Source organism: Drosophila teissieri, chromosome X (genome assembly GCF_016746235.2).
Source record: "Drosophila teissieri strain GT53w chromosome X, Prin_Dtei_1.1, whole genome shotgun sequence".
In the NCBI taxonomy this organism is placed as follows: Eukaryota; Metazoa; Arthropoda; class Insecta; order Diptera; family Drosophilidae; genus Drosophila; species Drosophila teissieri.
Window position 1 is genome coordinate 1,389,283 of NC_053034.1, and position 16,577 is coordinate 1,405,859.

Here is a 16,577-nt window from a genome sequence, read left to right on the forward strand (position 1 = left end):
ACTTTTTTTATTTCGAAGCTCTAAAAATGAGACATTTCATATTACTTTTACGGCAGGAGCAACTGCCTCCGACTCCGACTCCGCCTCCGTCTTCGCTTCCGCCGCCGCCGCCTCAGTGGGTTAAAAACAATTCGGCTGCCTCAAGTTTCGGTGGCCCACTCCCACCCTTTTGGGGTTACGCCACGGCCAGCGGACTCACGAGCCAAGGACTTCAGGGGGGGCTGGAGGGGGCTTGAGGGGTCTTCTTCCGGCCGCCAGTAGCAGTGGCAGTGGCAGTGGCACACACTTAACGGCACTCAACGCATACAAAATTTCAAAATCATCAAAAAGTAGAAAAATACGCGTTTCATGCACATTCGCGGCATTTATGAGCCCATCAACGTCGCTCATGGATGAAAGTAACGCGTTTTATGCGTCGTTTGGGTGCCTGCCAAATGTATCTTTTTATGTGGTTCGGCGGTGTTGCAAGCGCAGCTCTCGCTCATGACCACATGAGATATGGGGTGGCAAAGGGGCAGGGGCAGGACTCGAAGCTGAAGCTGTTGCTGGATTGGGCATGGCATGGGTTTTGGGTTCTGGGTTTTGGGGCAGCACACGGCATTGCCGTAAAAGTAAGGAAACGGGCGGCGGGAAAACCATCAAGTTCAAAGTTTTCGGCAACGTTTACGAGTCGCCTGCTGCCACTGGCGGTGGCCAGTAAAAAGTGAAGGGCGGTCCACATCCGCACGCCGATCCGCACTGGATCCTATTGGCCGGATGAATCCCACCTGGCAAGCGACTGACTAGGCGCCTGCTTAGTGCGTCCGCTAAGCAACCCTCCATCCCCATCCCCATCCCCAGCCATACCCATATCCAATCCCATAGCCATATCCTTGCCATGGCCATACTCCACTCGCAGTTCTGCTGGCGGGCAGGACCACCGCCGGGGTTCTCTTGCAACTAACAAACACTTTTATGCGCTATTAAAAATATTCTTTTTATAAGCCCTATAAAAGGAACGCAGCGAAATCAGCCGGCAATTTATTCGCAAAGCGCTTTCCGTTCACCCACACACCACCCCACTAACACACACCACCACACCAACACACACCCACTTGAATCGGCAGAAAGCGCTCTCGAGAGAGACATTTTATGCGCACCTAAGTCATTTCGAACAATTTCGATTAAAAAACTCATCTAAACAATTTATGGCGCGGCGTAAAAATCAAATCAAAGCACTGTCGGCCGGCAAAAGTGCAGCATTCAGCGTTCAGCATTCAGCGGGGTGGTTCAAATGTTCCAATTCACACAGCCACCCATTCCGCCCACTCACATTTCCCAGTTTACAACTATGCGGGAAAAGCATAAATTTAGAAAATGTGATGGCCTCCACAGTCCGTTGATTAGTTATTAAACGGTTTGTGTGTGCATCCGAATTGGGGCGGTAAAATCTCGTGATCCAGATAGATCGATTTGGGTCCCCCCCACACCTCCCCCCCGCGCACTCCCCCTCAGCGACCATGCGATTTTCGGGGTCCTTCAGCCATTACAAAGTTTCTAAACTTTACGATTAAGTATAAAGAGCAAAGACACGCTCCTCGAGGAGCTGGCAGCAAGTTGAAACTGTGCGGGATATTAAAAAGTGCACGGAATAATGCTCCTTTTATGACCAAAGTGGCATCGGACAAGGGGTGAATGGTGAATGGGGGTGCTTCAAATGTCAGCTGACATTTCACCGAACCACCCAGCCACCCAACCACCCCCCACCACCCCCTGGCGGGCTGGTTCAGGCTCATTTCGTTTTTAATTTCCGTAATTCCGTCAGCAGAAAAATTTTTGCAATATAAAAAGTAAATATCGAAATTTATAGACCTGCAGATGTGCTGGGTTGAGGCTGAGGCTGAGCCTGAGGTTGAGGTTGAGGCCGAGGGGATGGCGTTAGTGTTCGGGGTGTGCCTCCAACCCCCAACCCCCGCCCCCTGCCCCACCTCTCAGCGAAAGACGGAGGCTGAAGCGACATTAAAATGTTAAATAAAAACAGTAACAAAATACACACAAAAACAAACCGAAGACAGCGGCGGCCGAGAAGAATCCCATCAACCCCCTTTGGCAACTTACACGAGGAATTTAATGACAACACTAAAAAGTTTAAGCGTTATTATTTCTAGGGTAGTCAGTCGCACCGCCCCGCCACCCCCCGCCACCCCCCGAAAATCAGCTCCAAGGATAAGAGCTTAGGCGGAGGGATGATGAATCCGGCTGGCTGCCTGGATGAATGGATGAATGAATGGCTGGAAAAATACGACGGCTGTAAAATGGCGAATTCATGACCTGCAACTGCCGCCCGCTACCGCTCACCCTCACCTCTCCCCCGCCCACCATTTTCCCCTCCCCGCCTTGTTCTGTGTGTGTGTGTGTGTGTGTGCATTCTAATGGCAACTAAAAACGAGCGGAGCTGAGCGCGATTGTAACGATTCGGTTATTACCATTATATTGCCGAAACAGCGCGCGCTTTTCCATCCTGCCTTCCACCGCCCACAGCCCACCATCCACCATCCACCGCCCAGCACTCGCTGCTCCAAACCCCATCCCGGCCAGAAACAAAGTCGAAACGCACATAACTCAATCTTCGACGTAGGTACGCAGACCACCCCACTCCCCCCTTTTTTTATTGCTAATGGCGCAAGGCGAAGGAAGCTCGGGGGACTGAGGGGGGGCGGTACTGCTCCTGCTGCAGTTTATGCGCTGCTGTTAAACTTACGGCAGTTTACCGCCGCAACAGCAACTTGCAACACAACGACCCACCACCCAGTGGCAAGCGGGCCAGCGCATTCCACGGCTTAAAAACGAAACAATTTTTACAACTTTGTTGTTTGCCTGCGGCAGCATTCGCCATTTCTAGTTGGCCCGTAAAGTGAATGTAGTAATTTTTCAAAAATCTTTGTCTTTAATGGACCATTAAGCGCTCTTTCGGCCGCTGTCCCAGACCCGAACCCATCCACTCGCCCATGTTGCATACTCCGTACTCCATGCCCACTCCCAGCAGCTTGCGACTGACAACTTGGCTAGACTGCCAAGTCCGCCCATCGTCAATATTGCGATTCGGTTGTAAAAAATGCGTTTTAATGCTTCAATAAAATAAAAAGTTTGCATTAAAAGCAAGGCAGTCTGGTCTGCAGCGGCGGTGGGCAGCGCCATCTTCGGGCGGAACAATTAGCGTAAAAAATAGACGATGCAACTCCCAAGCGCCGTGCTCCTGGGCGCTGGAGCTAGTGGAGCAGCAGACTCTTAGGATTCCAGGCTCTGGCTCTGGCTCTCAAGTTGCTCATGCCAAAAAGTTGATGTGAACTTTAGGAGCGGAGCTCACCTTTCGGCACTCAAGTGGGGCCACTGGTTGCAGGAGGGTTGCAGGAGGTGCTGCATCGCATCCACTGGGCGATGGCGAATGGTGCACATTGTGCATTTTCGAGGCAAAATTAATGTTTAATCAACAAAGTGGTAATGTACCCCGCAGCGCCCCGCCTCCCGTCACCCGTCTTTGCCGTCATCGGGCATGTGGAAAACTAGCGACATTGCATCAAAGAAACGAAAATATTTGCTGTGCGTGGGCCGCAAAAAAGCAGCATAAAAATTGAAATCGGATAATGCAAACAGTAGATTAAAAACCGGCCCTGCCACCGCGAGGCTCCAGTTGCCAGTTGCCAGATACCAGTTACCACATACCAGTACCAGTACCAGTTACCAGCTAGTAGATCCCAGTCCACGGCATGCTCGATGTCAGAGGGACCCGTCCGGTGTCCTGGTAATACCGATGCCATATTTGGGAACGCTAATTGAAAGCCACTGCCACCTTTGCGCTTTGCAGCCAAAGACAAATATTGGATGGACCGCGGCTTTATGCATATTTAAAATCAATTAAGTCAATAAATAATAAGGACAACCTTAATGCGATTGCATATGAGCGAAATGCGGCAAATGCCGCCTATATTTGCCCTGCCGCCGACTGCAAATCTGGGCCGCAGGAGTAGAAGCAGCAGCAGCAGCAGATGCAGGTGGAGATGCAGGTGCAGTTGGGTGGGGGGGCGAGGTCAAGATACGGGTCCGCATCCATGGGATTTGAGCGCGACACGCTTGGAGAGCCCTCCGCGGGCCACTTGGAAGGCACTTGGCCGAAACGGGGAGCTAGGCAGGCCGGGTGCACTCAACGATGAGTTGCAAATTGTTGCCGCTTGTGTGCCGCCTGCAAAGAGTGCGCGATTGAGGGGGCGCGCACAAAGCGCTCGCCGGAGCACGCCAGCCAATGCACTCGGCCACGAAATCCGGACACAAAGCCCCGTCCCACGGCCACATGGCCACATGGTTACATGGTCACATGGCCAAGTGGTCAAGTGGAGCAGAGCCAAAACTGAGCGGGGCCAGCGAGGCGAAATCAAATGAAACAATCGGCTAAACGAGCTCTCCTGCCCCACTGAGCCATCCCGCCCAAAGAGGCGAAAAGAGCTGGCTGGCTGGCTGACTGACTGACTGGTTTACTGGGTGGCCAAGAAAAGGAGCAAAAGGAGCAAGAGGAGCAACAGGAGCAGCAGGTGCAAAAGGAGCTAGAGGAGCAAAAGAAGCAAACGGAGCTGGCGCTGCAAAAGAAGCACCACGCAAATGTGGTACACGGTGCACAAAAAGTGATGGCGCTGGTGGCAAAAGCCAAAAGCAATCAGAGTGCGACGCCTGCCAGCAAAAAAGAATGCAACGGAGATGTCGAAAGACAAGCAACAAACACGACTCCACCACGCATTGCACCACCCATCGACTAGTGCCACATGCCACACACACCAACACACCAACACATGGAGGCAATCAGAGAGTTTCATTCATGACGACCAACTCGAAGCCCCAGTCCGTACTCCTCAGTCCTCAGTCCTCAATCCTCAGCCCCATCTCCAGTCGACAGCCGCATGTCCTTGCCGGGGCCACGGCCCACTTCCACTTCCACTTCCAGTTGCTCACCCACTCTGCATCGACAGCCACATCCACAGCCACAGCCACAGCTGTGTGTGCATCTTTTTGCTTTCGTTTTAGAAAACTCACGGCTCGCACGACACTCGAACCCAGCCAGACCAGACCGATCACGCCAAAAAGAAACTGCAACGAATCAAGGACGAATTTTTTGACAGTTTTTTTGCTCCTCACACGGAGTGTGCCACATGTCCATTACCCCATCACCCGTTGCCAAACTCTTTCGGTTTGGCTTTGTTTTCCGCCGACTCGACCCTGTGCGGCTGAACTGCTCTTGCTCCTTTTTGCGCACACGATGCACACGGCGATTCTTTGGCGTTTTTTGTGTGCCGAGCTCTGGCTGCTCGGTGCTCGGTGCTCACTGCTCGCTGCTCGGTGGTCGCTGCTCCTGCGCCTGGCCAAAAAGAAAGCACCACGGAGGCGAACCAGATATCGCCACTTACACAAAGTGCAGTCGTCGTCGGCGGTGGCAATAGCGATGGCGATGGGGATGGCGATGGCGGGGTGCCCATTGAATACGCATTAGTGGAACCCGCTGACACAGCCGTGCTAAAAAGCAATGGGTGCCATAAGATGGGCTCAGCAGACGGGCACTGGGACTCCCCTGCGCCGGAGGAGCAGCACTACTATCAATCTGGCTCGCCGGATCACGGCCTCATGCATAGGTGATGAGCAGCCGGGGCAGCTGTGGCATGCAAAGGAACATTCGCATCCGCATCCGCATCCGTAGCGGATCCGTATCCGGATCCACGCTAAGCCGGGCAGAACAAAGGCAGCAAGAGGGCAAGAGGGCAAGGGGGCAAGAGGTCGGGGAGCAGCAAACACAAATCCCGGTTTGTAAGCCAATTTGCACTTAGGCTTATCTAATGTCGTATCATTTGTATAATGCTCTGTTCGGCCTGATACTTGATGTCTACTGTATGTAGTCAATACTCTGCTCCCGATTCCGACTCCATGTCCGACCCCAAAGGAGCCACACCCACACCCGCCCACTTCTAGCACCACGCACGAGTGTGTGGGCGTGTGTGTGCGGGAGTGTATGGGCGTGTGCGCCTTATCCTGCGGGGTTCATTTCTAAGCTCATTTATGTTTATCACAAATGCGTGCCAAAGTGTGTCGTTATTCTTCCACCTCCACGCACCCCCAACTTCCCCAACTTTCAGCCATCGCCGATGTTGTCGAACTTGTTGGCGTGGCGCGAACAAAAACATTTCAAATATTCAAAAAAGCCACACACTCGCACAAGACAGCCACCCATCCACCCCACAGACACAGCAGACACACAAGAAATGGCAGTTGTGAGCTGTACTCAACTAGTCGGGACATGTACTGGCCATAGAAATTCATCTAACGGCTGTAACAGGTAATTGAACTTGGTTATATGGCCCTCGGAATGGCGTCGCGCTGCAAATGGAAATGTGAAAATGCTCCGGCATTCGCTGAGTTCGCTGGGTTCGCGGGGCTCGCAATGTCGAAGGGTCGAGGAGTCGGGTAAATGGAAATGGAAATGGAATTGAATGACGCGCGCATCGTGTGCCAAATGTGACGTCCTGGGCTCACAACGCAGAACGCAGAACGTAGAACGCAGAACATAGCCAGCCAGCCAGCCCCTTCTGAGCCAGAAGCAATGCGTGCGAACTATATAATGCGGGCATAAAAAGGATTTGCACAAGGAGCATGTGTGCGTGGCGGCGGCAGGGGCAAGTCAAATCCAAGACTTCATGCTACATGGAAATTGCAAATTGTGCGCCATAGTTGGGGGGCGGATGCTGAGGGGAAGGGGCCAACTGTTGAACTGCTGAATAATTCATGGCCAACTGGAGATTTGTGCAGCAGGAGCCGCGGGAGCAGCAGGATGATGTCTGCTAAGCGCGTTTGATGCCGATTTGTGGCACGCATAACTGTAAATCGCCGAAAAGCCTGCCACTGCTGCTTAGATGGCAATTGGGGGTGTGGGTGTGTGTGGGTGTGTGTGTGGGTGTGGGGCATTGATTAACTCATGCTCTATGTGGGAACTGTGCCACATCACCCACAACGAGCAACCCATCCACCGAACTACCGAGCTACCAAACAACCGAGCTACCAACCAGCGAACCAGCGAACCGAACAGAGCAGATCAAAACAAAGGGCAACAAGCGAAGACAACAAGAGCACGACAATGCAGCTGGCGCAAAAACAATGACTGCACTTGCACTTGCTCCTTTTGCTTGCCGTTAACACAAAACACAGAACTGCCACCACCACCACCGCGTCGCTTCAGGAATTCTGAATGCGGACACTGCCTGTCGACACTGGGCGCCTGGTGGCCAAGTGCCCACTCGCATGTGTGTGCAATGGCGATGGCATGCGGGTGGGGCATGCCGCGGTGGCGACTTTGGCTTGGTCTTGTTGCCGTCCACGACTGTGTTAGGGACTTCTTTCTTTTGTTGGCCCAGTCGGCAGCAGCGGGCGCCAACAGGTGGCAGCTACTTCTGGACACATGCTGGCAGCATAACCACAGACCACGACCACGACCGCATCCACATCCACATCCACATCCATATCCCCATTCACATTCACAGTCGCGACCCACCTATATCCCATTACCCACACAGGCTGAAGGACGTTCGGCGTGGTGGCACGCTTTTTTATCCTTTGCTTGCCATGCCATGCCATGCCATTCCAATCCTTTGCTTTCCTTTTGGCGTGCAACTTTTTGTGTGCACTCTGCCTGTTTCTTTTGCCAGCTGCCTCTGCGCTGTGCACTGTGCACTGTGCGCTTTCCGCTGTTTCTTTTGGCGGAACCCACCCAATCCCAATCCCACCTCACGACCCCCATGCCACCCGGAGGCAACACACGGAGAACAGTCTGTGCGGGTCGAAAGCCCCCCTCCTCCCCCGTTGGCCAAGGCGACCCACTTGCTGGGCGCCAGTCGCAGACCGTCTTGGTTGATTTAAATGGTATGGTATTTATTGTAGTTATAGGTACTAGGTATAGGTAAAGGTAAAGGTTCTATGTTAGGAATTCCGTGGGCGTCGTCGTGTTTCTACGCTGCGTTGCGGAAGCCAGCGATGTCGGTCAGCTCCAGTGGCTTCCACTGGATGTCGACATGCTTGTGGATCCGCTCCTCCTCCTCGTCGCAGCCTCCCGTGCAGTTGGACGTCTTAATATTATCAGCTGGGTCTGTGGTCGAGTCATAGGTCATAGGTCAGGGACAAGGTACTAGGGTGAAATGTGCTTATCGAAGGGCGACTTACCGAATTTGTGATCGTGGTCCTGGTCGCAGGACTTCGGACAGAAGACGATCTTCAGGTCGATGGGCTCGTACACCTTCACGATGAGCTGCGGCACCTTCTCCGTGGAGTGGTCCTCGGGACTGGACACTAGTGGATTGAACGAACGGTTAGCGAGGCTCACTGGGTTGCTTGGCGCTCGAGCGGCGGAGGAGATGGACGATATGGAGGAGATGGGTGTGAGGTGGACGGTCTGGTTGCGCGCCGCCAGCAACCAGGGCCTGCTGTTCACCGACAGCACTTCCTGGCGCACTGCGACGGGCACAGGTGCTGCCGTTGCTCTTGCTGTTGCTGGTGGCGCTGATTCTGGAGTGGTCTGTGTGACTATTTCTTGGGTACTCTGTGCGATGGACTCTGGTTTTTGTTTTCCCGATTCGAATGTTCGAGGTTTTTGGGTTGCTTGTGTCGCTGGTGTTGCTGGTGTCGCTGGTGTTGCTGCAGATGTCGATGGTGGTGTTTGCGAAGATGATTCAGTTTGTGGTATTCTGCTTTGTATCGTTGTTTGCATGACTGATTCGGTTGGCTTTGGATTAGATGTGTGTGGCACGGTTGGGCCAGAAGGATGCCCAACTCTGTCGGCCAGTCTTCGGCTTAGAGCCTCAGCCACTACTGATGCGCTGTTGGTTGGACTTTCGGTGGGAGTCTGGCCTTCCTTGCTACCGAGTTTCCTAAACTGCACTCCGTCGGATGCGCCTTTTACTTCCACTTCGTTTGCCTCGCTCCTGGTTGCTAATATATTGAGCATCGTCTGTGCTACGGGCTGCGCCGATGGAGGTGCCACGTGTCGCTTGGCGGTGGCCGCTGGTGGCTTATCCCCTACTAAGGTTGCGCCCCGCTCTTTTTGGTCAGCATCAGAAAAAGCAGCGGGCTCGTCTTCCATGTAGTCCTCGTCCTCATCATAGTATTCCGCACTCAGAGGTGTCGAACTTTTCTGCCGACTGAGTGCCTCTGGACGTAAGTGCTTACTAGCAGTCAGAGCTGGTCTTGCGGTCGAACTCGTGGGCGAAGCAGTGCTCTCGCTTGTGGTGGACGCAGGACTTGCACTGCTGCTCGATGACTGAGGGGCACCTGTGGTTGTGGATGTGGTCATAGCCGGCAATGGCTTCTTCACTTCTGTAGGAGTTAGGCGCTGCTTCAGGAGGCTGAGCAGGAAGTTCTTCCTGGCCTCCAGGCTGCTGACTACACCGCTCGCAATGTCATTCGCGTCATTGACATAGTCAGAGCCGCCAGAGCTGTCGCCGTAGTCCGGCTCTCCAGTTGTCGACTCAATGGGCTGGGCTGTGGATGAGGGAGCTGCCTTGGTCGGACTTGGCACAGAAGTGGTTTCATGTGCCTGTGGCTCAGTGCTCGTAGACGGAGCAGCAGGGATCACTGCGGCCACAGTGGTGCTGGACATTGCCTTTGGCTGCGTTTTGTCCAGCACCTCGTTGTCCTCGTCCGCGTACTGCTCCGATGTCTCACTGTCGTAGTACTCGGAGTCCTCCGGCTCCTTCTTGGTGGTGTTGTGCGTGACAAGGGCCTTGGGTGGGATAGAGCGCTTCTGGGTGGAGGCCAGCTGCTGGATGGAGAGCCGTAGAGAGTGCGCGATAAAGGGCTTGGAGGTGGCCAGGTTGTGCTTGGCCATCTGAGCAATGGTCACTCCTCGCGGACGCGGGCTGGAGGACAGCTGACTGGAAGGTCGCTGAGTGGGAGCGTGCTCCTTGCTCGGCGGCGTGGTGGAGATTATGTGAAACAGTTTCTGCAGAAGGTGGGCCGCCGCCAGGGTGGACATGGTTGGAGCCCTAGCTGTTGTTGCCTGCCCTGATTCCGCATCGGCGGAGGACGGTGCATCGTCCATGTAGTCGGGCACTTCCTGCCCGTCCAAAGTGTTCCTACTTCCGGCAAATGCAGTGTTGGTTTGTGTGTGGGTGGGCTTTTCTTGTTTCTGTGGTGATTGTAGTTCAAGTAGGTTCACTTGTTGGTGTTCTTGTGTGCATGCAGGATGTGTGTTCTGATCTGTAAGGCAAGTGTCATGATTAGGTGTTCAGTGCTGCTTGTGTGGAGGAGCGTTCAAAATGGATTAATGGGTGCTCATGAGCAAGCGACTTACCTGAGGTGGAGTCGTGATCGGGACATGGCGGTCGCGTCACAGTGGTCACTGCAGTCGAGGCGGTGGAGACTTGCGGGGTAGTGGTAGTTGGAACCTTCGTGGTTCCGATACTTGTAGTTGGTGCCGTAACTGTTGTCGGTTGGCGAGTTGGTGTGGTCGGCCTTTGTGTGCTGGAACTTGGTTTTGCTGTGGGTATGGTTGCCGAGGAGGTTTTCGGACTGGACGTGATTGGATTTTGAGTAGATATGGTCACTGTTGTTGTCTCTGGAGCCGTCGTTGTTGTGGGTTTAGGAGTAGTAGGTTCTGGCTTTGGAGACGACGTGGTTTCCGTAGAGGATTCCGAAATGGTGGTGGTTGTAATTCGAGTAGTGGCTGCCACTGTAGTTGTTGTTGGAATCGTTGGAGTCGTTGTTGCCAGTGGATTGGGAGTTGTAGTTGGTTCTTCCGTACTTAGTGTGGGTAACGGAGAACTTTCTGTAGCCTTCTTCGTGGTAGTAGAAACCGTGGAAGCTTCATGAGTAGAAGATATTGGTTCCTGAGTAGAGGGTTTCAGCGTAGTTGGTTTCGGAGTCGGCGTGGTTATTTTCTGAGTCGTTGTAGTCGATTCGGAAGTAGTGCTGGTTGCTTTTTGAGTGGAGCTAGGTAATGCAGAAGTTTTCACAGAGGCCGTAGTTGGATTTTCGGTACTTCTTTCGGTGGCAGGCTTGGAAGTACTAATCGTTGTCTTTTCGGTGCCTGTTGATGTTTTCGGAGTACTATGTTGTTCAGTCGTAGGTTCTGGATTATTATGTGTTGTTTTGCTGGTAGGTGCTGTTGTCGAGGTCTTCTGTGGAGTTGTTTCCCGTTTGTGTGTAGTCGTCTTCTGTGCCGTTGTTGCTGGTATAGCCGTAGTAGTAGTTCTTGGCTGTTCCGTGGTCGTTGTTGTTGGAGAGGTTTTCGGAGCCCTCGTTGTTGGTTTTGGCGTAGTGGTCGACTTCCGAGTCGTCTTCTTTGTTGGTTGAGGCGTAGTGGTTGACTTCCGAGTCGTCTTCTTTGTTGGTTGAGGCGTAGTTGTTGTTGAGTGTTGAGTAGATGTAGTTTCCGGTGTAGTTGTAGCCGGATTTTGTGTAGTTGTAGTGAATTTAGTTGTTGTTGGGGCTGTCGGAGTCGTCTTCTGGGTCGTTGTTGTAGTAGTAGTAGTTTTGGGCTTTTCCGTGGTCGTTGTCGTTGTAGAGATTTTCGGGGCAATAGTTGTTGGATTTTTCGTAGGTGTTGACTTCGCAGTTGTCGTTGTTGTTGGTTGAGTGGTTGTTGTTGTTGGGGGTTGAGTGGACGTACTTTCCGTGGAGGATCTCGAAGCGGTGGTTGTTGTTATTGGAGTTGTGGATGTAACTGTTGTCGTTGGTGTCGTTGTTGTTGAATGTTTGGGAGTTGTAGTTGCTTTTTCCGTACTGCTTGAAGGTTTAGGGGAACTTTCCGTGGATTTCTTAGTGGTAGCGGCAGCTGTTGATGTTTTCTCAGTAGTCGATTTTGGTTTCTCAGTTGTGGCTGCAGTAGATTTGTGAGGTTCAGGGGAACTTTCTGTGGATTTCCTAGTGGTAGCGGCAGCTGTTGATGTTTTCCCAGTAGTCGATTTTGGTATCTCAGTAGTAGTTGTTGCTGCAGTAGATTTGTGAGTAGGCGTTGTTCTTTTCGGAGGCGTTGTGGTTAGTTTGGGAGTGGTACTATGTGGCTTCTTTGTACTCTTCGAAGTTCGGGGAGTTGTTCTTTTTTTGGTAGTGCTAGAAGCTGTTGACGTTTTGTGAGAAGTGTGGTGAGTGGTCGTACTTCGTTTATGAGTCGTTGATGTCCCTGCAGTAGTCCTCGGTTTTTCGGTAGCTGGCGAGGTTTTCTCAGTAACTGTTGTTGGTCTTTCAGTAGTAGATTTCGCGGTCGCTGTGCTATGTGGTTCCGTACTTGAAATTATTGGGGTGGTACTTCTGACTGTGGTAGTTGTGCTTGGTTTGGGTGTTGTACCCTGTGTTGCACTAGTGGGGCATGTAGGCACCTCTGGCTTTGCAGTAGTCTCTGTATTGACAATGACAATATTTTGCGAAAGGTGCAAGCCCTTTAAAGGTGATTTGAGTTCCGGAGCCTCCGTGACATCGTTCTCGGAAGTACCATAGGTATATCTTTTGTATTGATAATTACTAGTATCCTTTAAAGGCGCAGGAGTAGGTGCATCCTCTGGTTCGAAGGCAATGTTTTCCGAGAGCTTTAGTTTGCGCGGAACGCCCTCTTCCTCAACTTCTAAGTTTTCTGCAGCCGTTTCCTTGCCGCGATGGTGTGATGCATACTCATATGAGGGGTACGAGGGATAGGCGGGGTATTTAGGATAGGCAGAATCAGTGGTAGGTTCCGTAGCGGTTGGGGTCTTTGGAATGACCTTTGGAATGGCCGCTGGAGCTGGCAGCTCCACCACATCCAATGAAGGTCTTTCAAAGCCCAGCGCCGTTAGCTGAACCTTCTCGGACTTAAGGGCAGGCTGCTGTTCCTTGGCTTCCGTATCGTAGTCGTCCTCTTCGTAGAGCGGGGGTGCAGCTGGATAGGGCGGATAGTAGGGCTGTGGGGCGTAGGGCACCTGCACGGGTCCCGGAACAAAGTCAAAGCAGTCGACTTCACTGCGGGGACGACACAGCTTCCGCTCGATATCGAAGCTATTGCTGCCGGGGCATTTGAATCGTGTCTGCAGATAGGTGCCACTTGCCTGCAGGCGACACGTGTAGTAGAGGGCGCAGTCCGTCGGGGAGCGGAAGGTGCCTTCCTCGGCGCACTCGGGAAACTTCAGCTCGCAGTTCTGGGGAATGTAGCTGCCGCTGTCCGATATCTCCGTCGAGGGGCACTGGTCGCCGGGCAGGCATTTGCGCTCCACCGGCGAGAAAATGGTGCCCGCCGGGCAGGCGAATAGCCAGGGCTGCGTCCGGTTTTTATCGCACCTGTAGTACACCTTGCAGTCGTGGGGGTGTGGAAAGCGGCCCTCCTTCTCGCACTGCGGCGGCCGGTGGTCCGGTCTGTGCTGCGGAACGTGTTGCACGCATCGCCCGCTGCTGGCGTCGAAGCTCTGGGGAAGGGGGAACGGGAAAGCGAGTTGAGTGGCTGGCGAGGCGGGGCAAGCGGTCGCCTAAGACTCACCTCAAGGCTGCGGCATTTGCTGAAGATAACGCAGTCGGGCTTGCAGACGTAGTAGTACTGCTGCTGGTCGGGATGGGGCTTGATGCCAATGTAGTTGCGTGAGCAGCGATTATTCTGCAATTGGAAGTGAAGAAACAGCTCACTGATTAAAACTACTAATCAATATCAATAAATAAAAGGCGAAAAACCAAATTCCCAATCCGATATTCCTATCTCCTACTCACGTAATCGAACCGCACGGGGAACCCACCGCCGGGGTAGCTCTTGAAGACGCCGAAAACGTTGTCGTAGTAAGGCTGGTAGACGGGTGGTGGCGCCTGGTAGCCATAGCCGTAGGGTGGGTAAGCATACGGCGGCTGTCCGTAGTATCCGGTGGGCAGCACCGGTGGATATGCGCTTGGTAGTTGCCGCACCGAGCGGCTGGTGGCGGCGGAGAGCACGGACAGCAGGCCCAGCAGTGTCGACCAAAGGCAGTGCGTCATGGTGGGCACTCTACTTTAGCTGACTCGAAACTTGACTGGTACTAGTTTGTCCTTGTGGTCCTGGGCTCATCTGACGAAGTTGACTCTGGAGGGATGGTGTGTGCCTAGTGTGCCTGCTTTTCGTGGAACCTTGGTTGCGACCGCGGTCAGCTCTGGAGTGGCAGTGGTGACTTGGAGCAGGGCAGACGCGCTTAAAAGGTCGCTGGGTGCGCTCGCTTCCGAGAATGTTGCATAACTCGCATGCCAATTGAGCGCCGCGTGATTTAAGTACGAAGATGTTGGCTGCCCCATCCAAAGAGACCAAAACCAATCTTGGCTAACGGTGCAGCGGCTAGAATGCACACTTCAGTGTGCAGAATGCAGAATGCAGAGTGCAGAGTACGGAGCGCAGAGCGCTCTCCCCACGTGACCGCAGACCGGAAGAGAGTCTCCGCCGGGGAGCGCTGGCCCCCGTATCACGGCCGTGCCCGCCGTAAGATGCATGACTAAATGAAGCTCGGGGGCCGGAGAGCGACGTGCACTACTTCCGCACCGGAGATGCTTTCCCGCTGCAATTTCCATCTGGATGAGTAATCTCCGGATCTGCGATCCCCCATCCGGGATCTGCGGCCGACTTGGACGTGATCAATGGATGTTTCCAGAGCGAAACCGATTCCTGTAACGATAGGGGGGGACTGCGTTGAGGTAGTTTTCCAAACATTTTTGATCGATTGGCGAGCCACTCGATCGAGCGCAGCCAAGGTCATGTAACCAAAAAACATATTCGGCATTTTTGCCTCTCGACGATTCTTACACGTACGTCGCGTCGCGCGGGCGGGAGTTACGCATCCAAAAATTTAAAATTCGTGGTTTGCTGGTGCGTCATTCAACACGTTCGGCGCTCTGGGCGGAAAGACACGAATCGCCTACCGTGCCAAAAAAAGAGCCTAAGACCCAATATCGGGCACGTTTCCCGCAGTTAGGAGACAGGAACATCGGATTCGGTACATACTAATTGCATAACCCGTTCTGCAAACGGAATGGTACCTTAATGTGGAATGGTATCATATACTCCCACGGTCGAATGATCACAATCACCGGGTGGTGTTTTAAAGTTTGTAAACATTGTGGGCTGTTGTCTTCTGGCAATCGAATTTACACTACTCTGCCGATCGATTCGTGCTCATATACGCACTTTGCAATCAGTGGGGCACCGCATATGCAAAGACTCAGATGTCAGGGCATGCTTACTTTTTCTTCACTTTCCCTTCGAACAAGAAGAGCTACTCTGATACGGACGAGCTGCACTTCCGGCTCTGAGCCCCAGATAAACGCACCACTGTCCACAGCTGCTGATATCACCTGGGCTGCGCTCCGCAAGAAAACTCCCAATCTGGAGCACACGGCTGTCTGGGCATTCAGGCTACGTGATAATCAATCGGGCGCAGGCACCCGAGATTGGCTCTAGAATGACTGGAGCCAGTGTAATCAGCGGGTCATCGGCTGTTGGACAAGCTCGACATTAGTCCAGAACTCTTTCGAATTCTTTGCATTTGAACACGTCTCGAACGGCGATGCAGATGAGTGGTCGCTTTGATATCGAGCTCTGCAAAGCATAGAGATCTGCAGATATTGCAACGCCAAGTGGAATAAAAGATATAGTAAGAAGAAAGCGATGGAATGTGTCGAAGGTACATATGGGGTAGTTGGCATGCACGGGAATCTTCTGGTGACGTAGAAGAGAGTACCCAAGAAGCTTCATTGATGCAAATAACTATCTCCACATGCAAGTTGCGAGCTTTGAGCAAAATTCACAGTAGTTACGCTGTCAGCCAGAAGCTCGCGTTGAGTTGTGTGGAGAGTGCCGGCGGCGGAAGAGAACAAGAAGCCCGTCCATTGATCGTTTTGCACGGAGTGCCGGCTCTTCGACTCCGAAGTGCAGCTGAAGCCGGCACAAAGCAGAAACCGAAGAGAGAGAGAAAGTCTCCACCGCTGGTTTGGAGCTTAGCTATCGATCGGACTGTCCACTCATTCTTATGTGGCCATAGTGGTTTGGTGCCCCACTGCCGATCGCGTGAGCCGAGACTCACACCCGCAGCAAAAGCTTTTGCTCTCTGCACAGGCTGGAAAAAAGCTTGAGCCGCGGGCCAGAGATCCTGGAAGGGGGCATCCTGGAGGCCGCGTCTTCTCTTAAGTGCCGAACTATTCGAAAAGAGCGCCGTGCCACAGAGCGCCGTGCCTCCCACCGACACCCATCCAGGAACGGAAAGGAAACTCGGCGAGTAACAGAAGAGAAATAGTTAAGAAAAGTTGGAGCACGTAAGGTAGCGGTAGCAGCCAAAAAGACGAAAAATTGTTTCCGATGGCGGCAAAAAGTGGGAGAAAGTGGGGAAAATCCGGCGAGGAGACCAAAATAAACAGTAGCACTTAAGGCAGAGCAGAGGCAGCGCTGCCAAGGCACGGCTCGCATATCGGAGCGGAGGAAGAAAAAAACTGAGGGAAAAGTGAATAAAAAATGGCAAAGAAAACGAGACGAAAAGAGCCTGGCTTGCATTGGTATTGGTGCTGCTGGTATTGGTATTGGCGCCGCTTTCGCTGCCAGCGTCGCCGTCAAC

General features: G+C 53.0%; 1 protein-coding gene across 3 annotated transcripts in view; it reads right to left on the reverse strand.

The window, feature by feature from the left end:
* Positions 1-16,577, reverse strand: part of LOC122624494 (mucin-5AC) — a 97,798-nt gene that overhangs the window by 24,127 nt on the left and 57,094 nt on the right. Inside the window, exons 4-8 of one of the 3 annotated variants that reach the window (XM_043804078.1) lie at positions 13,726-14,638; positions 13,502-13,615; positions 10,352-13,430; positions 8,227-10,257; positions 7,918-8,152 (exon numbers count right to left, since the gene is read on the reverse strand). In XM_043804078.1, coding sequence (XP_043660013.1) covers positions 8,016-8,152; positions 8,227-10,257; positions 10,352-13,430; positions 13,502-13,615; positions 13,726-13,983 — 5,619 coding nt within the window. In that variant the 5' untranslated portion in view covers positions 13,984-14,638 and the 3' untranslated portion in view covers positions 7,918-8,015. Of the gene's footprint in view, positions 1-7,917; positions 8,153-8,226; positions 10,258-10,351; positions 13,431-13,501; positions 13,616-13,725; positions 14,639-16,577 lie in introns of those variants that run through there. The other 2 variants (XM_043804080.1, XM_043804079.1) reach the window with 2 other exon arrangements.